The following is a 24,519-nucleotide window of genomic DNA, read 5'->3' on the forward strand; positions in this document are numbered from 1 at the left end:
TATTTAACAACAGTTTGTTAAGCATTACTCTGGGTCCTGAGCAATGCATACCATGAAATAGGACAAGATTATAAATAATAAAGTGCAGCTTGTGTGGTGGTTTAGGACAATAAGTTAACTAGGAATTCAGAAAAGATCAGTGTGAGCTGGATTAGTCAAGGAAGGCTTCATGAAAGAATTTTGAAAGTTTTATTTCATTCAATAAATACTAACAAGCAGTGTGCCAGGCACCACACTATGCATAGGAAACTTAAAAATGATTGAGCCACACAGTCTTTGGCCTCAGGGTAGTATATCTTTTTGTTGTACTGGAATTGGGTCTACTGGAATATAATGACAGACATTTAATTTCCTGTTTTCCCTAAATTGGTCTTGTTTTGATCTCTCACAACAGGATTTTCAGTTTAGAGCACTGAAGAAGGTGAGAATCTTTGATTCCCCTGAGGAGTTGCCCAAAGAACGCTCAAGTCTGCTTGCTGTGTCCAACAAATACGGTCTGGTCTTTGCTGGTGGAGCCAGTGGGTTGCAGATTTTTCCTACTAAAAATCTCCTTATTCAAAATAAACCTGGAGACGATCCCAATAAGATAGGTAAGTTACTTGCTTTGTGTCGGTAGTAGAGAGAGGAGTGTGGTGAAGTGTGAATGTAGTTTCCTTCCCAAGAAAATCATTCCAGTATTAAAATTAAAACTGCTGTTAGTCCTAAGGTTGACCCCCAAGGAGAATAAGTTCCAGGTAGGATGCTGGAAGCCTTTCAGGGTGTTCTCTTTGGTCCTTTGTATTTCTCTTTCAATGAGTTGTTCCTCTGAGCTCAGGGGGAAGAAGAATTTACCATTCTGCCATGCTTTTGTTTTCGCTCAGTTGAAGTTGGGTTCTGGCTCTCTAGGAGAAGGATTTTGTTGCATGGCTTTTTAATTAACACAACAGTCCCATCCAAACAAATGGGAATGTGTACTCTTTAGACCATTGTTGCAAAAATATGGGTACAGGACACTGTTTTCAACAAGGGCAGCAGCCACAGTTAGTTTCCCCAGGTCGTATGAGGAAGAGTCTCTGGGATGCTTAATGCATTATACACCTGTAAGAAAGCTGAGGTTTATCAGCGTAACTGGGTATCAGGATGTGGGCGTATGTTTATGTAGATACAAAACTTCGTAGTCCTGGATGAATGAGTTGTGACTTGTGCTTAGAACATTACATTTGCTACTTTGTCTTTTTTCATGTTCTCATAGTTGATAAAGTTCAAAGCTTGCTGGTTCCTATGAAATTCCCGATACATCACCTGGCGCTGAGCTGTGATAACCTCACACTGTCCGTGTGTATGATGTCCAGTGAATATGGTTCTATTATCGCTTTTTTTGATGTTCGCACATTCTCGAATGAGGTAAGCTACTGGCAAGCTGTGGGCCAACATGGGACCTAAGAAGATCTCCACGTCTTGATTCATAACCTAGAAGTTCTTGGTTGACCCTTGAAGTCTTTTTCTAGATTAAAATATGGGTTTAAAAAAAGTCCTTAATTATAGAATCACAGATCTTTGAGATAGAAGAGACTTCAGGAAATTATTTCACAATACCACCGGCCCCAAGGTGTTACCACTTCTCCTTTATATATGAGACAGCCAAAGCCCAGAGAGCCTTAGGGGACTTGTCCAAGGCAGTAGAGTTAATAGATAATGTCAGAAGTTCCTACGTCCTGGGTCTCTGGGCTCCTAGTAGTAGTCTTCCATTCCAAGCAGTTTGATAATGAAAATGTAGTCAATACTATTGTGTGTTCATACTGACTGTGTGCCAGGCCTGTGTTAGTGCTTTCCACACCTTGTCCTTGTTTGCCTACCACGGCCTCACACAGTAGGTATTGCTGTCTTCACTTTAAAGGTGGAGAACGAGGCCCAAAGAATTTAAGTAACCGTCCAAGGGCCCAACACTATTAAGAAGCAGAGCCAAGATTTTAATCTAGTGTCTGCTCTTTATTGATTATTATACATTTGTGTATTTCCCTACTGGGAGTCCCTCCAAGTGTGCTAGAATAATTGATTACCTTTTTCAAAGTTATGTTGAAGTTGTAACAAATAGGTTGTTGTGTAGAACTCAATTTTATTTTCATGGTTATGGGGAAAAGTGAATTGTAATTTGAGAAAACTTACATATTCAGTAATTTTCTTTGACTATTAAACGTCTCTGTGTATTTATTAATTTACTAATTTATTTTTGCTTCTGGGCATTTGTTTTAAAAGGCTAAGCAGCAGAAACGCCCATTTGCCTACCATAAGCTTTTGAAAGATGCAGGAGGCATGGTGATTGATATGAAGTGGAACCCCACTGTTCCCTCGATGGTGGCACTTTGTCTGGCCGATGGCAGCATCGCTGTCCTACAAGTCACAGAAACGGTGAAAGTGTGTGCGACTCTTCCTTCCACAGTAGCAGTAACGTCTGGTGGGTAATAAAGGCTTTCACTCTGTAACGTATAGTAATAGTGATCTATTTAAAAATTAATTTCTGGAAATAAAAGCAAATGGGGTTTTTTGATGTATTTGTTGCTGTTTGGTAGAAGTGGAGAGTATTCTTTATTTCTGTAGTTAATGTCTTTGAAGCCAAACAGCATACATGCTTTAACTTGAATGTGCTGGGGTTTTCTGGAGAAAGAAATATTTTGGTACAGCTGGTTTAGAATTGTGTTTTTGAGAATAATTGTTTCTGCATCCAAAAGGATCGTACTCTGAACGACATTTGTCCCTTCGGGGGGAAAGCATTAGAAATATCAAGTGGGAGCAAGAAAATGATTTCTTGATATTTGAAAACTCTCTATTCTCTTTGTCTTGTTTAAAATGGTAAAGTTTTCTGTACTTTCCAGCGTTCAGGGCAATACTCCAGTGAAAGAGCATTTTTTTTTTAGTGAGGAAGAGTGGCCCTGAGCTGACACCTGTTGCCAGTCTTCCTCTATTTTGTGTACGGGATGCCGCCACAGTGTGGCTTGATGAGCGGTGTGTAGGTCCACATCCGGGATCCGAACCCGAGAACCCTGGGCCCCCAGAGCGGAGTGCACGAGCTTAACCGCTGCATCACCAGGCCGAGAGATCATTTTTAGCAGTTGATGCAGTGGTCCAGTGATAATGTCCTAATTGGTGTGTATTGTCAAAGTGATTTTTCTTTTTTTTTTTTTACTTTGGCAAGTAGGAGTGATCGTACAGTGTTCCCTGGAGTGACGGGAACGAGAAGTGGTGATTATGTAGCTGTTTTGGTCCAGATCTCATTGATTTGCTCCATTTTCTTCGGTTTTTAATTGGTAGCCTTCTCTCCTTTGCTCAGTGTGCTGGAGCCCCAAAGGAAAGCAGCTGGCGGTGGGAAAGCAGAACGGAACTGTGGTCCAGTACCTTCCTGTAAGTCTTGCCTTGGACTTGAGAACCTTTCTTACTTAAGATACCCACTGTTTTGGGGGTGGTTTGGGAGTACCTTTGGTGTTTTTTCCTATTAAAATGTAGTTTATGCTCACTGCAACAAATTCATTAGTACACACATGAGCGCAGGAAAGAGTGAACTCTTCCCTTCTGTCCCATAGTCCTCCTCCTAGAGGCACCCTCTGAGTTCTGTTTTGTGGTAGCCTTCCAGACTTTTCTGGATACTTATGCAAATAGTCTATGTGTGGATACATTATTTTTGTTTTGCTTTTTAAATAGAATGTGATCATACTCTACACAAGGTTCCCCAGCTTGATATTCCCAATCCATTCCATAAAAAGAGAGCTTAAGGGGGAAAGAAGTTAGTGAAGGGCTAGTACTGTAATGCAGAATCACTCCAGGTTAAAGCCCAACTCCAGGTTGTCCGTCCTCTAGCTAAGTCCAGTTTAAAGGTACAGTTTCTCTAACTATAGGCAAGAGAGACAATGGGTGCTGCTACTGTTGCACATACACTCTGTCATCCTCTCCCTGTGGTCTTCCTGGGATGATATTCACAAATATTCTTCAATATAAATTGACAAAGGTTCTACATATGTCCAGTCAAGCCTGGATGGGAAGGAGGGTTTCACAGGCAATGCCGAGGCCTGTGTTGTGCATTCCTCCTCGGAAAACTGTTCTCTGCGGGGTGCAAAGGGGTGAATGTGGTGGTAGAGGTTTGAGGTTAAGATTTTCTTATTTGTTATTGCAAAAAGTTATTAGGTGATGGGCTGGCCCCGTGGCTTAGCGGTTAAGTGCGCTCACTCCACGACTGGCGGCCCGGGTTCGGATCCCGGGCGTGCACCGACGCACCACTTCTCCGGCCATGCTGAGGCCACGTCCCACATACAGCAACTAGAAGGATGTGCAGCTGTGACATACAACTATTTACTGGGGCTTTGGGGAAAAAAAAAGAGGAGGATTGGCAATAGATGTTAGCTCAGAACTGGTCTTCCTCAGCAAAAAGAGGAGGATTAGCACGGATGTTAGCTCAGGGCTGATCTTCCTCACAAAAAAATAAATAAATAAATAAAACTGTTGGGGAAAAAAAAAGTCATTATGTGAAATTTGGTACATAATCTTTTAGGGCGTTAGCCTGTAAAAAGATAACACAATTGGTTTAAAAAAAAGATTCACTGTTTGCCTTTTTGTTTTCTTTAACTTAATAGTATATTGGAGTTCTTTTTCCGACTCCTTACATATAGAGCTGCTTTATTCCTTCGAATGTCTGCGTAGTTGTCCCTGTGTGAATGTGCCATAATTTACTTTTCTATTATTGATAGCTATCTGTATCAGTATGGTCGTTTTACTGCTATAAGGGTATCGCGTTGAGCATCCTCATTACCTACATCCTAACACGTTCATGTGAGTGTTTCTAGGGACGAGTCCTAGAAGTGGTCCTTCACTCTTCTTTGTGTTCTGTCTCTCCTGGCTGGAGAGACGAGAGAGAGGTGGCTTCTAGGGGAACATATTGGATTTGACAGTTTCATTGTTTTAGGGTTTATTTCATTTGACACTTTTTCTTTCAAATCTCTTTCAGACTTTGCAGGAAAAGAAAGTCATCCCTTGTCCTCCATTTTATGAGTCAGATCATCCTGTCAGAGGTAATACATCTGCTTTTCTTATTGGGCTGACCTCTAACGAGGTGCCGTCTGTATTAGACCTTTCATTCACGTGATGTACCTACACACCTGCTCAGGGAGGGTTGGTACCTTCTGTATGAATACTCTCAGTATTTCAGTTGGCTAATTAAGTCATTGTAACAATAGTCCTCTGGTAGATGCCTGTGTCTCATGGTAAAGGACATTAAATGAGTCCTGACTTTTTATTAGGATTCTTCATAATTTGCCCTGATTATAATCCACCAGGAAAAAAAAAAACACTTTGGGATGAATTTGAGCTTCTTGAGTCTTTGTATCTGTGAATTATATTTAGTCAGTGAAATCTGGACCTTTGTTAAAGCTCTATAGTGCTTTAATGTTTTTATCCATAGGGTGTTAATTTTATAACATACAGGGGTTATTCCAAACATGAGATGCTTTATTAGAGTGTGTGTCTTTCAGTTCTGGATGTGCTGTGGATCGGTACATACGTCTTCACGATAGTGTATGCTGCTGCAGATGGGACCTTGGAAACTTCCCCAGATGTGGTGATGGCTTTACTTCCAGTATGTATATGAAAGGGACATCTTTGTTCTTTGAGATTATAGAAGTCTTTTGATAAAGTTTGAGGCTTGGGCTTCAGTTTCATTTTGTTGCTGGCAGTGATGATGCAACTTCAGATGTCAGGTTTCAGTGTTGCACCATGGGCCTGAGAACCAAAATTATGATGTCCACTGAAAGCATGTTCTATTGTTTAGTCATGAGGTGAAAAAATTGTAAAACTTGGCTTTTGCTTAAGCTATAAACTGTGAGTCTTGGTAGATGTTAACCTGATAAAGAAATTTTAGAAAAGCAGAACATATCTTGATTTTTAAAATTCTTTCGCTTATTCATCAGGTATTTATCAAATGCCTGCAGTGTGGTAGGCGCTGCTTTAAAGCTGCAAATACAGTGGTGACCAAGGCAAAGTCCTTGCTTTTGTGGATCTTAATGTTCTATGAATGTTCTAGTCAATAAATAAGTGTAGGGTCAAGGAATGCTAAGGACGATGGAGGAAATAAATCAGGGTAAGGGCTAGATGGTGGCCGGTGTGTGGTTTAGATTGGGTGGTCAAGGAAGGCCTCTGAGGAGGAGCCATCTGAGCTGAGAATGGAGTGAAGTGAGGGAGTGAGTCATTTTGAAGACAAGGAAGAACATTCATAAGATCCACAAAGTGTTAGGGAATTGCGTTTACAAAAACAAATGAGGCAGAGCCGTTTCTAAACCTGTATTCGCTTTCAAAGTCCAGAAAAACATTTAAAAATACATGTTAGCAGAAAGACCAAAAAAAACGCCATCTTTTAGAAGTCACTTTTAATCATACCACTCAGAAATAACTTGATATTTTGGTATATGAATTTCCAGATTTTTTAAATACATAAATAAATTTCTGAATATAACAAACGTGGGAGTTACACTAGTTCTGTTTTGCAACCTTGTTTTACTTAGTAGTAAACTGCAAGCATCTTTCTATGTCAGTAAATCTGTATTTGTCTTTTGGATAGATAATTTATTTAGCTCTTCTTCTACTGTTGAATACTCAGGTTGTTTTCAGTTTTCCCTTGTATTAAAGAATGCTGTGATACATTCTTTTATGTACTTTTTATATGATTACGTTTATTTTTTAGGGTAAATACCTAGAAATGAATTTACTAAGTCAAGTGGTATATGCTTTTTTTGATAGGCTTTTGAAAACATTGCCAAAGTATCTTTTAGAGAAGTTGTATTAGTTTATATCCCTACCACCAGTGGACTAGCAGTTGCCCGTGTCAGTATAGAGTGGTACCATTTTTAACTTTGCCAATCTGATATGTGAAAAACATGCGTTGTTTTTGTTTATTAATAACTCTTTTGGGTTCCTGATAAAATTGAATTTTAAAACTGTCTCTTGAGATGGCTTATTTCAAGATATTGTTAAGATTTTCTTATCCCCAGGGGTGATGTTAACACTAGCATTTATAGACTGCTACTTACGTTCCATGTACTGGGGTAGAAGCTTTATATGTGTCATTTCATTTCACACAACAGCCTTTGAAGTAGGTTTAGTAGACCCATTAGACGTGAGAAAACTGAGTATCAGAGAGGTTGAGTAATCTGTCCATGCTTATCCCACGGCCAGAAAGTGACAGAGCAGCTTGAATGCAGTTTGGTCAGTGGCCGACATTTCTGTTCCTTGTACTACTTAACGCTGACTCTATGTCATGTCTGTATATTTGGACATAGAGTTTGAGTGAATTTTCTCATAAAACTTAAATGGTTTTGTCTTTTGAGATCCTTAACTGTGTAGGATTAAAGAAAAATCACATATGAGATTTTTTTTTCTCATTCTGTTCATTGTAGAAAAAAGAAGAAAAGCACCCAGAGGTATTTGTGAACTTTATGGAGCCCTGCTACGGCAGCTGCACGGAGAGACAGCATCATTACTACCTCAGTTACATTGAAGAATGGTGAGCTGAGTACCGGGAAGGGGATCTCTGCTCTCACTGTCCAGTTGCACCTGAGTCACTTTGTTCCCACTTTGAAATTTTTTCTGTGAGAGAGGAAGATAGAGGCCCTGAACATATTTTCAGCTGATGCTAGATGATGCTTTTATAACTACTACTACTACTTTTTTTTTTATTGAGGTCACTTTGGTTTATAGCATTATATAAATTTCAGGTATACATCATTGTATTTCAACTTCTGTATAGACTGCATTGTGTTCACCACCAAAAGTCCAGTTGCCCTCCGTGGCTATGCATAGGTCCCTTTATCCCTTTCGCTGTCTCCCACCCACTTCCCCTCTGGTAACCACCGATCTGTTCTCTGATAACTACTACTTCTATTTTCCCAGTCTTGAATTATTTAGATCAAGTACTTACCCATTTTCTCAATAACCCCAGTGACAACATGAAAATACTGATGTTTAAGGAACATATTAAAAGTTTTCCCTCTGAGAGCAAAAGTTTCCCTTTGAAAGATAGATTACCTGAAGTAAAGCTTCTGTTCCTCTAACTAGATAATTCTGCTACAGGGTGGTATGTTTATTGGAAATTCCAACTTGATTCTGTTGTGTCTCTTCTTTGTCTTAAGTAGGTAGGCGGTCGGCTGAGTCTCTAGGACTGTATCCTGTGAACTAAAAAGTTAAGCTTTATATCCAAAATCTTCTCACCTTTCTTCAACCATAGAGAAAACTTTGCCTTCCTCCTTGACATCTCGAGGAAATCCTCGTAGATGTTACCACAGACTCAAGTCATGTTAGAACTGTTGCTGTGTTTGAATTTAATGAATCTTCTGGTTTTATTCTTTGAAGGGATTTAGTGCTGGCAGTATCTGCAGCTTCAACAGAAGTTAGTATCCTTGCTCGACAAAGTGACCAGGTAAATTTCTCTCTTTTGTCATGTTTGTGTGATACTTTTCTGAGAAAGATTTTGGAGGGAGTAAACTATGTGGTTAAGATTTAAATGAGGTCACTTCTCTTTTAATGAGCTCCTGGATGAGAGCAAAGATTAAATGACAAAGAGCCTTCGACCGAATGGCTTGGATATTGCATGGGACAAACACAGGTGTCAGATTTAGCAGTTCCCTCAGTGTCATGAAAAACCCTTCTCTTCTGTTAGGGTCCGTCCATGGTCTGTGGAAACATGCTGTGTGATCAGCCTCTGACAGGAGTATGCCTGGATGTATAGGGGGTTTTTCTGCCTTGTTCTGTTTTACTGTCTTTATTTTCTTCCTGTTACTTGAAGCTGCCCCTTCTGTTCAATCTGCTGTAATCCATTATGGAAGAGAACCGTGCAGGTCATACCAAGTTGTGACTCATCAGAAATACTTTCTGTTTGACTTTGAAAAACCACCAGAAAGCTGAACGCACCTTTGTGTATAAACACCCGCTTCCCTTCTGTCGCTTTGTCCTGCTTGCAGGCAGCAGGGGGGCTGAGGTAGTCGAGGTAAGCCGTCCTCAGCCGTCCTAAACCGATGTAGATGATGCAGTGACACAGAGGAGACGCAATGAAAGGGAAACTCTTCTTTTTAAAAGTCTGCCTTGAGTTTAAAAATGTTCTGTGCAGTACACAGACACTTATACCTCTTCAACCGTTCCACATTTATCCGCCATTCTCTGAGTGGCCGAGTGGCCCACTATAAGTGCATGGCTCTCATAGTGTGTAGGGTGGGCCACTTTGGGGTCACAGGCCAGAGTTCAGTGCGCTTTGCTGCTCTTGGATTGACTTCAGTAACAATTTCCTAATAGCACAAATATTTTATGTATTCACGCATTACAAATATACTTTCATTTTTGCTTTTTATCAAGATAATTGATGTTTATAGTTAAAAAATCAAATAGTAGGGGCCGGCCTGGTGGTGTAGTGGTTAAGTTCGCCCGCTCCGGTTTGGCCACCTGGGGTTCGCAGGTTCGGATCCCAGGCGTGAACCTGCGCACTGCTCATCAAGCCGTGCTGTGGCGAGTGTCCCGTATACAAAATAGAGGAAGATGGGCACAGACGTTAGCTCAGGGCTAATCTTCCTCAGCAAAAAGAGGAGGATTGGCAACAGATGTTAGCTCAGGGCTGATCTTCCTCACCAAAAAAAAAGGTAGAGAAGGGCTTATAAATGAAAAAATCTCCCCTGCCCACCCTGTCCTGATCCAGAGCTGTTCTCTTAAGGGGACCATTTTTACCTTGTAAACTTTTTCTTTTAATGGTTACCTCTTTATCCCTAAATAAGAATCCACTTCATCACTTGTTATTGGTTATTAATTTCAGACCTTATTGCTTTTATGAGGATTTAGCTCACATATGGCCTTCAGATCCCCCTCCTTCCTCTCGGTTGGGCTATAGCACTGTTTTAGTTTCTTCTATTGGTTACCTTCGTAACTTTAAGTAATGTTTTTTACCTTCAGTTCTTATGGTGTCACTATATACAGTATCTCTGGATCTTCCAATTCGTGAGAGGAATGTCTTAGCAACCCCATCCCTGCCCGTAGCACACCTGCCCCACTCCTGCCTTCCAGCTGCTGTTAGTGTGCCTCCTCTTTTGTAAAATCAAAACTGGTACTCTTTGTATTCTGTTCTGTGGTGATTATCAGGTCTTCTTTATTTTCTCTAGAGATTGTTTTTCAAAGTTGAAATCCATTTTGTTTATGTTATTATGAATGTGACTTATTATTCACTGCACAGCTAAGTCGTGGAGTACAATTATGTTCCCTTTTCTGAACAGCTTTTTCTTTTTCAGTTACTCACTGAGCACTAGTCCCCTTTGATTCATGTTGCCTAGTTTTGGTTAACACTGAAAGCTAGACAAATGTTAGTGATTTTTAAAAATCAAGGATCATTTGTTGGAAGGAGCAGAGCCCGCTCAAGCAAACTTAAGCAAACGGGGAGTTTTTTGAAAAGAGTTAGTGGTTTCTCAAGGAATCCAGGAGTAGGAGGAGTGAGCAGTGTGAGGAACTAACACCGGGAACTAAGACCTAAGGTTCCCTTCTGTCTCTATGGGGGAGCAAGCACCGGACATCTGGCCAGCTTGGCAGGCTGCTCTGCTCAAGGCCGCAGTAGAGATGGCCTGGAGCTCCTGGTCCCAGTCCAAGGTTTCTGGGAGCAGATATTAACTGACTTCGTGCCCCTGTTGGATTGACTTACTGTGTTCAGGAATCTGCTGGGTTGTGGTGGACAGTTCCTCAGGAAATGTTCACAATAGTGATTGTTTATTCACAAGGCAGGGACTCAGTGTACCAGGAACAGGTAGGTTGATTTGGAAAATTAACCCCTTACTTGCTGGGGGTACTCATGGCTTTTAGACTGTCTTTCCAGATTTCAGAGTCTCAGTCAACACATAACTCTTAAAGCAAGTGAGTTGACTTTTTTCTTCTCTCCTGTTTGAACAGTGCTTGGAAGAATCAATGCAAAGCTCTAACCAACATGGCATTTTGTTCGTCTGCTACGTCTTGTTCTTTTTTCCAGATTAATTGGGAATCTTGGCTCCTGGAGGATTCTAGTCGAGCTGAACTTCCTGTGACAGACAAGAATGATGATTCCTTGCCCATGGGAGTTGCCATAGACTACACTAACCAAGTGGAAATCACCATCAGTAAGTGTGGCCTGGTGTAGCTTAGTGCAGAGATAGTCTTCTTCCTAATCATGGTTACTATTTAAATCCCCTTCTACATTTTCATGACAGAATCCACTCTGTTGGGCACTTTTAACTTCTGGTAGCACATTTCTATTTGAAGAGTGATATGGAGTGCATTGTGACAACACTAATCTAATTTGAATGGGCACTCATTGATGAGACCAAAGCAGGGCACCCCATGTGTGTCTGTCTGTCTGTCTGTGTCTCTGCTTGTCTGTGTACGCTTTAGAATATGACTGAAATATACAGTGGGATTTCATAGCTTTGTTTCTTTGCCCATCCAGTTCCCTGGTGACCTGCCAAGGGAACACCCTAATCAGACACTGTATACCAATACTTGATTTGAAGGCACGGATTAGAAAATGGAGACCTCAAACACATGGCTTCCCAGTTGGGCCCGCGTGTGTGCTCTGAGTATATCCTCCTCTGCTAAAGCTTGGCAGGGCCGCAGTCCAAAATGTCCAAGTGCAACAGAAGACGTATTCTTTGCTCTTTGGTGCTTCAGTTTAGAGAAGTGGTCCCATTAAATTCCTTGTCCATTGCCTGGTCAGGTTATTTGGTCTGATCAGCTCATTTACTCTGATTCTCTTGAAGTCTTAATTGACAAAATATAAGCTTATGATTCAACTTTGAGTGAATATAAAGTAGTTTGACTCGCTTTTCCATGTCCTACCATGTGTTTTCTAAAGAGTCTAGTCTGTCATTTTTTACTAAACCAGCCACTTCTAGAGACTCCTGTCTTGGTCAGGGGAACGCTGAACCTGCCTCCCAGACACTGAGGCACTTGTAAGAATCGAGGGAGGTTCGGGAGAGTCAAGCCACCACAGGACTGCTGGAGCTTCCACGTAGGGCCTAGCAGAATGGTGGCGATCTGATAAGGGCAGTAGCTCTCTTTGAAGACCTGTTTCATGAAGGGCTATGCAGATCTGAATCAGAACAAACTGACTGGCACTTCTGGTGGAATGAGTCCAGTAAGCGCCTTCTGCCCAGACTGCTAGGGCAGTCTTGCCCTTCTGGGCCCAGGCCTTTCAATTGGCTTGGCTCTTTGATCACTTTTGTTTCTTTTTTAACAGATGATGAGAAGACTCTTCCTCCTGCTCCCGTTCTTATGTTACTTTCAACAGATGGTGTGCTTTGTCCATTTTATATGATCAATCAAAATCCCGGGGTTAAGTCCCTCATCAAGACACCAGAACGGCTCTCATTAGAAGGAGAGCGACAACCCAAATCATCAGGTATGTGCCTCTTCCTCTAGGTATCCCCGAGATGGAATACCAGGGGCTTGTTCAGGGGTATCCCCAAGGATGAGAGCTGTGGAAGGACACTTTGTGGTCATCTGTCTCTGGCCAGTCTCTCTCCATGAGGCAGGACTAATCTTGTCCTTGAGTACGCGTGTGCACACTGACCTTCCCTCACCCCTACACGTTCTTCTCCACCCTTTAGAGAAAGTGGCAGCTCAGCCAGATGGATCCCATCAGGTAATTTACCAACAGTATCCTATTGTAAGACTTTATATTGTATGGTCTGAATCCTAAAGACATGGTTAATCATGAGGGATTGGTTAAATAAATGATTGTAGATTCATACAGTGAAATGCCATGTAACTCTTAAAAATGTTATGTTTATTGATGAGGAAAAAGTAGACTATATCATGAAGAAACACTATATACTGTGTGATTCCTTTTTAATGAGAAAGTATATATATGTAGAAAAAATACTTAAAAGATTAATACTAAAATCCAAATGGTTGTTGCTGGGTGGTGGGGACATGGGGATTTTCTTTTCTTTTTATTTATCTATATTTAATTTTCTTTAGTTTTTTTCCCTCTGAAAGTATTACTTGAGTAATATATGTTTATTGGAGAAAATGAGAAAATACAAAAACAAAATCATTTAAGAGCCCATCAGTCATTAAGCAGTACCCAGTCAACATTTTGGTACATGTTCTTCATGCACATAAATGCACACATAGAACTGCCAATTTTGTATTTTCAAAATTTTCACAGAGACTTTGTATCACTTGTCAGAACAAGATATAAAACTTTTTAAAGGACATTGTTTCATATTTTGGAATTTCACTAATATTTCTCTTTTTGAATTCTGTGAGTATATAACTATTAAGATTTTTTTCTTCTAGTATGGCTAAAAGCGCTCATAGTGTCACCAGTTCCATATCTAAGGAAAAATATGTTGACCAATTGGGTTCGATAAGGTTGACAATACTTGGGGATCTTTTCTCATTGCTTCCCGTTGCGGAGTGAGTTGTACATTGTAAACAAAGCCATTCAGATACTTGGCCTCCTACCAGCTGGCAATGTGACCCCAAGTAATACGCCAGGTGCCTTGCATAGGCTGTATCAGTGTTGTTGTGTTGGGCTATCTCATTATCTTTTTTAATTTTTATTTTATTTTATTTTATTTTCCCCCAAAGCCCCAGTAGATAGTTGTATGTCGTAGCTGCACATCCTTCTAGTTGCTGTATGTGGGACGCGGCCTCAGCATGGCCGGAGAAGCGTTACATCAGCGTGCGCCCGGGATCCGAGCCCAGGCCACCAGTAGCAGAGTGCGCACGCTTAACTGCTAAGCCATGGCACTGGCCTTGGGCTATCTCATTATCTACAGTGTGTGTACTCTTTGAATTGTTTTTTTTTTTCCCCTTAAGTGGTCCTGAGTACCATGAACTACCTAAACACAGTTGTCTGGTCTGTTGTAACAAGCATTGTGCACTCTGTGAGGTCGGGAGCCTGTGCGATGACGTTTGTTTCTGAGCACGGTTCATGTGACGAACTTTGCTACTAGCTCATTAAACCCCAGAGCATAAGCAGAGGCCAGTTTTACTGTTCACCTTTCCTAGGGAAACCCCCCTCTTCCCTCACTCTTGGTGAGACGTAACAGCCATGTGTAGATGAGTGGAAGAAGGCCGCTGAAGGGGGAGAAAGTGTCCCAGCAGCTCACCAGCTCTAGCTAAAGCCTGGGTCATGGGTTCAGAAGACATTAATGGGAAAGATCAGAAATAGCATCATGGTTTTCAAATTAGTTCTATTTTCAGTGGAAAATACCTATGATTTCTTTCAGCTCTGGCATATACTTTTCATGTTGGTCTACCAAATGTGCATGGAAGTGATTAACATTTATATTTTTGTATCTTTAAAGAAGTTAGCAGTTGCTGGTTCCGTATTGTGTAAAAGATGTATTAACAGGATAGATTTGCTCACATTATTACACTTGCATAGAAGTGACAATTTACTTGGGTCTTTGTTTTTAGAAGGTGGTATTTTCATACTTGTATCCTAAGTATTTCATTGCTTTAGATGAAGTAAAGATAAACTATTATCTTGGACAATTTGGAAGAACCAAGACCCATTAATATAAATGTATTGCTAAAAAATATTGCTCTCTTACATATTTAGTTAGTTAATTTAGAGAATTAACATGTTTACTTGATAGAGAGCTTGGAAAATAGAAAAAATTTTAAACCTGCCTTTTGGGGTATTCTCCCAGTGTTTTTTTTTCATAAACATCTTTCTTCATAGTTGTAATCATATTGTGTACATAATTGATATGCAGGTTTTTAATTTAAATTGTGTTTTTCAGCTTCTTACATAATCTTCATGATTTATTTAAAAGAGTGCTTAGTATTCCATTGAGTATTTTTTACCATTTGGCTTGTATTAAATGTCATTTTCATTTTTTTTTTTATAATTTTACTTATTTTTTTTTTCACCCCCAAAGCCCCAGTAGATCGTTGTATGTCATAGCTGCACATCCTTCTAGTTGCTGTATGTGGGACGCGGCCTCAGCATGGCTGGAGAAGCGGTGCGTCGGTGCGCGCCTGGGATCCGAACCCAGGCCGCTAGCAGCGGAGCTCGCGCACTTAACTGCTAAGCCACTGGGCCGGCCCTGTCATTTTCATTTTTTAGATTATTTTCATAGGCTTTATTCTTAGAATTGGGATTACTGGGTCCATTTTTTATGATTTTTGAGACGTAATGCTAAAATGTTTTCTAAAAGACTATGCGAAGTTAGGTACCTATTAGTGATAAAAAGTTTCAGGTTCATTTTACCCTTTCAAACATAGGGGATTATATATATTTAAATTTTGATTATTTGGAGAACAATAAAAAGTGTGCCTCATTTGGATTTGCATTCCTTTGAATAGAGAAATCGAATATATTTTCTTTTTGTGAATTAGGTTCCCAGCTTATATCCATTAAAGTCTTGAAATTCTTTTAATCTCAATTTGTGTGAGCTTTTTTAAAAAATAAAACATATTACTTGTCATTTGCTGCAGATTTTTTAAATTTCATTTACCTTTTAGTTATGTAACAGTTTTTGCACACGGTCAAGTCGTAATCTTTTCCTTTTGTGATTTTTTTTGTCACTTCTAAGTTTATCAAGTTGTTAGACTCTCAGAGACTTACCTCACTTTTCGCCGCCTTTGTCTTGAGGTGTATGTGTTTACGTGTGTATCTTTAATTCATCTGGAATTGCTTTTAGGAGGTGAAGGTCAGAATTAAAATCTTTTCCTGATTGTTAATGAAATGTGGCAGAATGACATTTTTCACTGTAACATTGAGAAGTATGTTTTTTTCTGTATTACTCAACTGGGTGTCCTCAAAGTCCTGTCAGTCTGTCTTTCTTCATTTCCTTTTTCCTTCCAAGTTTTATGCATCTTATCATATGGAAAGTCCAGTATGAACTCTGCTTGCATTTTTTTTTTTCTTCTTGAACTGGGACCATTATTTCTGACTTCATTCTACCACTTTCCCACTTGCTTTCTGGTATGTGGACCTCCACTGTTAAAATGCTAATTTCTCCCTTTCTTTTTCTCCGTTTTTTCCATTGCAGGAAGTACTCCCACTACCCCAACCTCCTCTCAGGCCCCGCAGAAATCCGATGCTTCAGCGGCTGCAGCTCCTGTCTCTGTCTCCCCTTCATCGCTGGCTGCTCCCACCTCCACCTTCTCTTTGCCTTCTGCTGTCGGAGCCCCTGCCGTGTTCTCCTTTGCTTCTTCATCCTTGAAATCATCTGGTTCTGTCACTGGGGAGCCCCCTCCGTATTCCAGTGGCTCTGACAATTCTAAAGCAGCCCTGGGCTCTGGTGCATCCACCTTCTCTTTTGCTTCTCCTGCTCAAGCCTCCCTAGCTCCCACCCCTGCAGCCTCTCCCTTGGCACCATCAGCTGCTTCGTTCTCCTTTGGATCATCGAGTTTTAAGCCTACCCTGGAAAGCACACCAATGCCAACTGTGTCTGCTCCAAACATAGGAATGAACCCCTCCTTCCCAGTGCCAGCCTCTGCAGTCAAGGTCGACCTTAGCGAAAAGTAAGTAACACATAAAGTTTGATTCTTCTGTAGGATGGGTGGAGAGCATGTTATTCACTGGAAAGAGAGTCAGTGTGCGGGGAGTTACTGAATAGATTTTCTCTTTTTTTCTTAGTAATACTTGCAAATGGCAAAAAATCAGACAACATAAAAGATTTGCATTTCTTCAGTGGACAGAGTCCAGAAGAGTCTCTTAGAATTTCATATTTTTTTGACTATTAGTTTATTTTATTTATATTTTTGTCTTTAAAAAATACTTTATTTTTTAGAATGGTTTTAGATTTGCAGAAAAATTGGGAAGATATTACAGAGAGTTCTCACCCACACTCAATTTCCCGTTACTAACGTCTTACATTACTGTGGTACATTTGTACAATTATTGAAGAAACATAGATATGTAATTATTATTATTTTGTTTGTCTTATTGAAGTAACGTTGGTTTATAACATTATATAAATTTCAAGTGTGCATCATTATATTTCGATTTCTCTGTAGGCTACATCGTGTTCACCACCCAAAGACTAATCACCATTTGTCACCATACACATGTGCCCTATCACCCCTTTCCCCCTCCTCTCTAGAAGTTTGTATTCAAGTGCTTGTTTTGTTTTTTCAGATTTCAAATGTAGGAGATATTCTTTATTTTTAAAAATGAAACAATACCGAGTATACATCCTGTAAGGGAAATGAATCTCCTGTAGTCCTTTTTCCCCTTGTGTCCACTGTGTCCACCCTTGACTCTCTCTGAACTGTTTTCTACACAGCCACCAAAGTGATCTTGTGAAATTGTAAGTACGTCAGACAACTGTCTTACTTGACAATCCCCAGTGGCTTCTCGTTGCTCTTGGAGTACAATCCAAACTCCTCAGCATGGTATTCCAGCTTCCTCCAGATGAGGGTCCTACCAACTCGCTTAGATCTTGTTTTTCACTCCTTTATCTGCCTGTTGTGTTCTCCCCACTAGAATGTAGCTTCTTGAGGGAAGTAATCCCTTGTACATTGTAACCCTTCCCAAGGTGACCATTGAGTGTAAACACTGCCAGCTTTCCCCACTTATCTGTACTGTCCTTGTTGCTGTGGAGGTGTGCTGGTTGTTGCCACTGCCGCTGCCATTGTCACTGTGAATATTAAATCGTCACAGCCACTTGATTCTAATGGTTGCCTTGTATTCTACTTTGTGGTTGCACTGTAATTTATTTGACCCGTCATCTAATGCTGGATTTCTGGGTTGTATGCAGACTTTTTGCTCATTAGGTGAAACTTACCTTAACGTTCCTACTGGACCATAAGCATCCCCAAGATGGTGACCTGCTTTCCTCTTCCTTCCTCACTGTCCAGAGGAAGGGATCACCCCAAAATGAATTCTCAGTAATTTCCTTGACAAAAGGAGGGTACTAAACTCTCCTAAGCATAATTGAGTCCCACCCTCTTTTTTTTTACTCAGCTTGATAGAATAGAAAATAAGCATTTCATATCATGACAAACTTAGTTTCATTTTCATATTAAGTACTTATTTGATATTTTCATTGAATAATTCATTCCTAAATAAGTAGACGATAAGATAGATGTTTCCTTGCAGCTTTCACCTTTTATAAGAAAGAGCTAAACATTTATGTATCATGAAGGCGAAAATGTATGGGTAGCAATTTATCGTTTGATGATGTGGCTCACGAGCAGTGTGAAAGACTCATACAGGTTCCTCTGATGCATTCGGGCTGCCGTTTTCAGGTTTACTACCGTGGCTACCTCTGCTCCTGTTAATAGCTCACAGAGCGCACCCTCGGTGGCGCCATTCTCCTCTGCCTCCAAACCAGCTTCTTCTGGACCTCTCAGCCACCCTGCACCTCTCTCAGCATCACCCAGTTCCATGGCATCAAAGTCTTCAGTCTCTGCCTTGGCATCAGGTATGATTTTAAACTAATATCTTTAGGGCTCAGTCCTGAATTCTGAGATTAACATTTTTCAGTTGTTAAGAATCCTAGCTAACATAGTTGGACTAGATTATTTTTTCTTGCTTCCTGTATCTCACACCAGTCTGCTATGATTTTCGTACTCTGAGTTGGGAGGATTGAAAATGGCTTCAATGTTGCCACGCTTGCCTCCCTGACATTTCTTGTGGAGCTAAGAGAACTTGATGATTCAAAGGAAGTATCTTGTTGTGGGGCATTTGTCTTCATGTGGAGCCTGCCCTATGTGCAGGGCAGTGATGGGAAAATTCTGTAAGCTCCACTGAAGAGAGGGAGCCTGCCCTATGTGCAGGGCAGTGATGGGAAATTCTGTAAGCGACACTGAAGAGAGGGAGCCTGCCCTATGTGCAGGGCAGTGATGGGAAATTCTGTAAGCTCCACTGAAGAGAGGGCGCCTGCCCTATGTGCAGGGCAGTGATGGGAAATTCTGTAAGCTCCACTGAAGAGAGGGAGCCTGCCCTATGTGCAGGGCAGTGATGGGAAATTCTGTAAGCTCCACTGAAGAGAGGGAGCCTGCCCTATGTGCAGGGCAGTGATGGGAAATTCTGTAAGCGACACTGAAGAGAGGGAGCCTGCCCTATGTGCAGGGCAGTGATGGGAAATTCTGTAAGCGACACTGAAGAGAGGGAGCCTGCCCTATGTGCAGGGCAGTGATGGGAAATTCTGTAAGCGACACTGAAGAAAGGGAGCCTGCCGCGGCTGTTAGGCTTATTGCTTCTGGTGACGTCTGGATTTCCACACTCAGACCTACTATAAACAAGCTTACTAAATAAAGATCATATATGTGAATAATTATTATAGCCAAGTTGAATTAAAATATATTATAAAACTCCATGAGCAAATGTACCTAGTTTATCTTTTATTTTCCTTTCAAACCTACAGAAAGGTTGCAAAAATTGTATGATGAATATTATGCCCTTCACCGAGATTCAACACTTGCTGACATTTTGCACCATTTATTTTATCTACTTCTTTTTTTATGTAATTTTTTTCTAAAATATCTGAGAGTTAATTGCAGACGTGCAACACTTTACCTCTAAATACTTCAGTGTATGTCTCCTAAAACCAAGGATGCACAATACATTATCACACTCAGGAAATTTAACAGTAATCTACAGCCCACGTTGACATTTCCACAGTTGTCCCAATAATGTTCTTTATGGCTTTTTTTCCCCCTATCCAATCAAGGAGCACACATTATATTCTGATTTTGTCTTGTTGATCTCAGTCTCAAACACTTCTTCACCTTTTTTGTCTTTCTCGACATTGGCATTTGTGAAGAGGTCAGGCCAGTTGTTTTGTGCACTGTCCCTCAATTTGGGTTTGATTGTTTCCACATGATGATTCAGGTTCAGCGTTTTGGGCAGTAATCCACATGGGTGAGGTGCATCACATCACATGATCTCATTTTGTCCTGACATAAGTGATGTTAATTTGCTCATATGGTTACGGTGGTGTTGGCCAGATCTGTCTCAGTTATTAAGTTGGTTATTTTCGTGAATGCCGGTGATAGTACCTAGCCAGATGTATTTGGGTAGCCTTTTGTTGTTTGAGTGTCAGGAATAATTTTATCTTGGTGAATACTGAGCAAGCCTTGAGCTGTGAATCCTGAAATCTTCTCTCTACCTCTTGCTCAGGAGAAGGGCTTCTTCCTTCTGGAGTTTGCGCAAGTCACCTCATTCCTGGACTTTTCCTCAAATTCTGAAAGACATTTGTCTATGACCCCAAAAGTTAAGAAGCCTTCCCTTAGTCTTTCACACCTCTTTAGAGTTTGGAAGAGGAAACTTGAACTATAATGCACATATAGTTTCTACCTTTCCACTGTTCACCACTCAAATCTCCCTACCTCCTTATTGCCATTACTTAGTTCTTAAAGTTTGGTGGGTCCTAGATTATTAGATTGCAATCCCAGTTGCATGCTAGACTCATTGGGGGATCCCATCCCTAACTGTTTACTCAGGCTCTCTGGGGGTGAGGATTGGGTGTGAGTTTCTGGTGTATTTGTTTTTTAAAAGCTCCCTAGGTGATTTTAATGTGCAATGGGGCAAAACTTGTCCTAGAGGCTTCCAGGAGGGTCCTGAAGACCCTGTGAGTTCTTACAAGGTGATGGGAATTATCATTCTCGTCCAGTGGTTTTAAACTTTGTCCCCAGTTCCCAGAGATGCCTCAGGAATCTCTGTGGGGAGTAAGGATGGGCCACATGGCCAGTGTCCTGGGCCTGCACACAGATATACACACCTACTACACTTTTATCTGCTTTATAAAAAAGAGTTTCACATCTGAAAATATATGTTTTTTAGTTATTTTGGAACAGAGGCTGACACAACTGTGGACATTACTCTTGATAACAAAGACCATAAAAGGGGGGCCAGGGACAATGAGAAACATTTTTTTTAGATTTGAGGAAAGGACATTTGTAATGAGAGAAATAACGGGAATAAATACTGTCTGTTTTAACTGACTTCTTATTCTAGCAGGGCGATCTGCTCAGGGCAGTCCAAGTGCAGTGCCCTCAATGGTACAGAAATCACCTAGGATTACCCCTCCAGTGGCCAAGTCAAGCTCCCCCCAGGTATGTTTAAACTCAGCGTACAATGCTGTGTGTATTAATTTACTTCTCCAAATGTACATGTTTATAAAATAGGTTTTCGTGTTTTAGAATTCACACCTTTGAAATAGTATTTAGGACCGTGTTACAGGAAATCCCGAAGTATGTGCTCATAAAAGCCATTGATCTCAACCCCAGAGTCTTAAGAGTTGTTTTCTCTGCTGGTTCCTGAGCTTTTCCATGCTGTGCTGTTCAGTTTGTTGTATTCTCTTTATATCAGAAAGGACTAGCACCTGATTTTTTTTTTCTCATTCCCAAAGTAACCAAGAAATCTATCCAGTGACTTCTTTTTCTCTGCCTTGCATAACATCTCAGTATATTTTACTTGCTTAATTTTTTTATTGACGTATAATACACATAGGAAAAAGTACACATGTGATACATGTACACCTCAGTGAATTGTCACCAGCTAAATACATCTTAGTAACCAACACCCAGGTCAAGAAATAGAACATTACCAGGACCCCAGAATTCCTGCTCATGTGTACCCTTCTAGTCAACTACCCTTGCCAAGGGGGACTCACTATTATGCTTTCGAACGGCATAGCTTAGTTTAGCCTGTTTGTACCTTCTATAAAATAGAATCACACCGTGTGTATTCTTATATCTGGCTGTTTTGCTCAACATTATGTTTGTGAGATTTAGCCATATCATTTTTGCCATATGGAATTCATTGGGTGACTATACTACAAGTATTCATTCCACCTGGACGGGCATTTGAGTCGTTTCCAGGTTTAAGTTATTGTGAATAACATTGCTCTGTCCTTGCTGGTTGATGTCTTGGATGAACATATGCATGCATTTCTGTTTGGCGTATACCTAGGAGTGGAATTGCTGGCTCATAGAATATGCATATATTCCTCTGTAGTAAATTCCACCAGGAGTATATGAGAGTCCAGCTGCTCCACAGCCTCACCAATCTTGGTATTTTTCATTTTTTATTGTAGTTGTATTTTGTGGTTTTAATTAGTATTTCCCTGATGAACAATGAAGTTGAGCTTTTTTTTATATGATTATATTGTCCATTTGAATATCTTCTTTTAAGGGGGATCTGTTTAAGTCTTTTACTCCTTTTTCTATTGAGTTGTCTGACTTTTATTGATTTGTAAGAGCTAGTTCCTTGTGGATAGGCACACATGTGCGCACACGCAAGCACACACTCACACATAACTTTCTCACTCTGAATTGCCTTTTCATTCTCTTCGTGGTTTCCTTTGATACCTGCAGATTCTTAATTTTAATATAGTTCATATATCAGTTTTTCTTTTATGATTAGTGCTTTTTGTGTTCTGTTTCAGAAATCTTTTTCTATTCTAAGGTCAAAAAGATATTTTCCTATGTTTTTCTAAAAGCTTTATTATTTTGCTTTTCATATTTAGAGTTATAGGCTATATTCTCAGTTTATTTTATGGTTTAACTTAAAGAGAATTTTATGTCAATTTCCCACTTCTTTATTTGAGTGCCCTCAGAGCAGGAGTCATGTCTTTCCCTTCTATCTCTCCCCCAGCCAACCCCATCCTGTTCCCAGCACACCTGTATGAGGCACACAGTAAATGCCCAGTTTACAGGTCTAGCTTTTGGCATAATACATGACGCGTGGCATTTATTAAATAAATGTTTGCTGTTTTAATGAATGCTTGTACAGTCTAAAAACTCTCTACATGTTAATTGCTGTAGGTATCAAATAATCTAAAAGCCATCTCAATTTATAATACCTCTAAAGCAGAATTCTTGATTTCTGTCTCTCCCAGAACCTATTCCTATTCTAGTGTCACCATCTCAGTAAGTAGCTCTAAGATTTGCTCAAGGCCCAAACCCAGAAGTCATCCTAGCTTTCTCTCTTTAACAGAACCTCCTCGCAGTCGCTAGCAGGAGGTCTTGTCAGCTCTACTCCAATGTGGTGTATGTCATAAATCCATGTCTCTGTTATCCCTGCCAAGGTCATATTTCAGGCCATTATCTCTCACCTTGTTAGTCTCCTGACTAGTCTCCCTATTTCTTCTGCCTCTCACTGTCATCCATGCTCTACTTAGCAGCAAGAGGGACCTTTTAAAATCATAAATCAAAGAATAGTTTAAACTCTCTTAAAACTCCACTAGTAGCTTTCCAACACACTTAGAATAAAATCCAAACTCCTTGGTATGACCTTACACGACTTGCCCCTGCTTGCCTCCAGCTCCCTCCCTGCCTGCCTCCCTGACTTAACTGTGCCCACGTTTACTTTATCTCTTTGCCTAGAGCATGCCAGTGTCTTTCTCACCTCAGATTCTTTGCACTTGGCTCTTCTTGCTGCCTAGAAGATGCTTCCCCCAGCATTTTCTGTAGCTTTTTCCCTTACTTCAGGTCTCAGATCAGAGGCAGCTCTCAGTGAGAGCTTTCTAGGCCATCTCATCTCCAGTAGCACCCACTTTTATTCTCTGTATGTTCCCATTTACTTTTTCATATTGTTTAACACCAGCTGAAATTATCTGATTTGTTTACTACTTCTTATTCGTCTTGTGCCAACAGAAGATAATTTCCATAAGAGCAGGGACCTCATCTGCCTCGTTTACCTCTATGTCCACTGTCTAGAACATGCCTTATACCAAGTAGGTACCCAGTAAATATGGATTCAGAAGAATGAATGATGGAACATGACTGTATTAAGAGAATGCCACTGCCTGTGATAGGCACTGACCCAGCTGCTTTACGAAGCCACGACTTGTGGTATTGGATGCATTTTTAAACCTTTTGCTCCATTTCAGGCAAAATCACTTCAGCCACCTGTCACAGAAAAGCAGGGACATCAGTGGAAAGAGTCTGATCCTGTGATAGCTGGAATTGGGGAGGAGGTAAGTTTGTTCCTGCAGATTGTTTCCAGAAGTTCTTCTGACAGCCTTGATGGCTCTGAGTACAGACTCCTACATGACTGTTTTATTCTGGCTTTGAACCTTGGTGTGTCCCAGAGTCTGTGCTGTTAGTGAGCCCAGTAGCAGTGCCGTTACTGCCGTGCCGTTCAGACTGAGGAGTCTCCTTATTTGTGGCTTCTACAGATCGCTCACTTTCAGAAGGAGTTGGAAGAGTTGAAAGCCCGAACTTCCAAAGCCTGTTTCCAAGTTGGCACTTCTGAGGAGATGAAGATGCTGCGAACAGAATCAGATGACTTGCACACCTTTCTTTTAGAGATTAAAGAGACCACAGAGGTTTGTGTTTATTGGTATTCTTCCTAAATTGAATTGCACCTCAAAAAATCGTTCTCCGCTACTTTGTCTCTTCAGGGATCACCAGTGTTGTTTTTATGTGGATGGGTGGTTTACTTAGGAATGCCTGATTTCAGATCCTGCCTGCAGCACTTAATAATAAATTATGTGACTTTGGGCAAGTTAATCTAGCTACTCTGTGTTTTAGTGTTCTTATACAGAAAATGGAATAATAGTTTCTGCCCCATTGACACATACAAGGGACTCC

The 24,519-nt window shown here is 40.6% G+C and overlaps 1 protein-coding gene across 2 annotated transcripts in view; it reads left to right on the top strand.

Moving 5' to 3' along the window:
- Positions 1 to 24,519, top strand: part of NUP214 (nucleoporin 214) — a 97,376-nt gene that overhangs the window by 1,983 nt on the left and 70,874 nt on the right. The window contains exons 2-16 of one of the 2 annotated variants that reach the window (XM_058524310.1): positions 395 to 590; positions 1,232 to 1,383; positions 2,236 to 2,434; positions 3,308 to 3,378; positions 4,973 to 5,036; positions 5,496 to 5,599; positions 7,413 to 7,519; positions 8,365 to 8,431; positions 11,006 to 11,132; positions 12,248 to 12,409; positions 16,023 to 16,497; positions 18,226 to 18,401; positions 20,939 to 21,036; positions 23,817 to 23,903; positions 24,105 to 24,254. In XM_058524310.1, the coding sequence (XP_058380293.1) occupies positions 395 to 590; positions 1,232 to 1,383; positions 2,236 to 2,434; positions 3,308 to 3,378; positions 4,973 to 5,036; positions 5,496 to 5,599; positions 7,413 to 7,519; positions 8,365 to 8,431; positions 11,006 to 11,132; positions 12,248 to 12,409; positions 16,023 to 16,497; positions 18,226 to 18,401; positions 20,939 to 21,036; positions 23,817 to 23,903; positions 24,105 to 24,254 (2,235 nt within the window). The remainder of the gene's footprint in view (positions 1 to 394; positions 591 to 1,231; positions 1,384 to 2,235; positions 2,435 to 3,307; positions 3,379 to 4,972; positions 5,037 to 5,495; positions 5,600 to 7,412; positions 7,520 to 8,364; positions 8,432 to 11,005; positions 11,133 to 12,247; positions 12,410 to 16,022; positions 16,498 to 18,225; positions 18,402 to 20,938; positions 21,037 to 23,816; positions 23,904 to 24,104; positions 24,255 to 24,519) is intronic. The other variant, XM_058524311.1, reaches the window with a different exon arrangement.

Source organism: Diceros bicornis, chromosome 28 (assembly GCF_020826845.1).
Source record: "Diceros bicornis minor isolate mBicDic1 chromosome 28, mDicBic1.mat.cur, whole genome shotgun sequence".
NCBI lineage: Eukaryota > Metazoa > Chordata > Mammalia > Perissodactyla > Rhinocerotidae > Diceros > Diceros bicornis.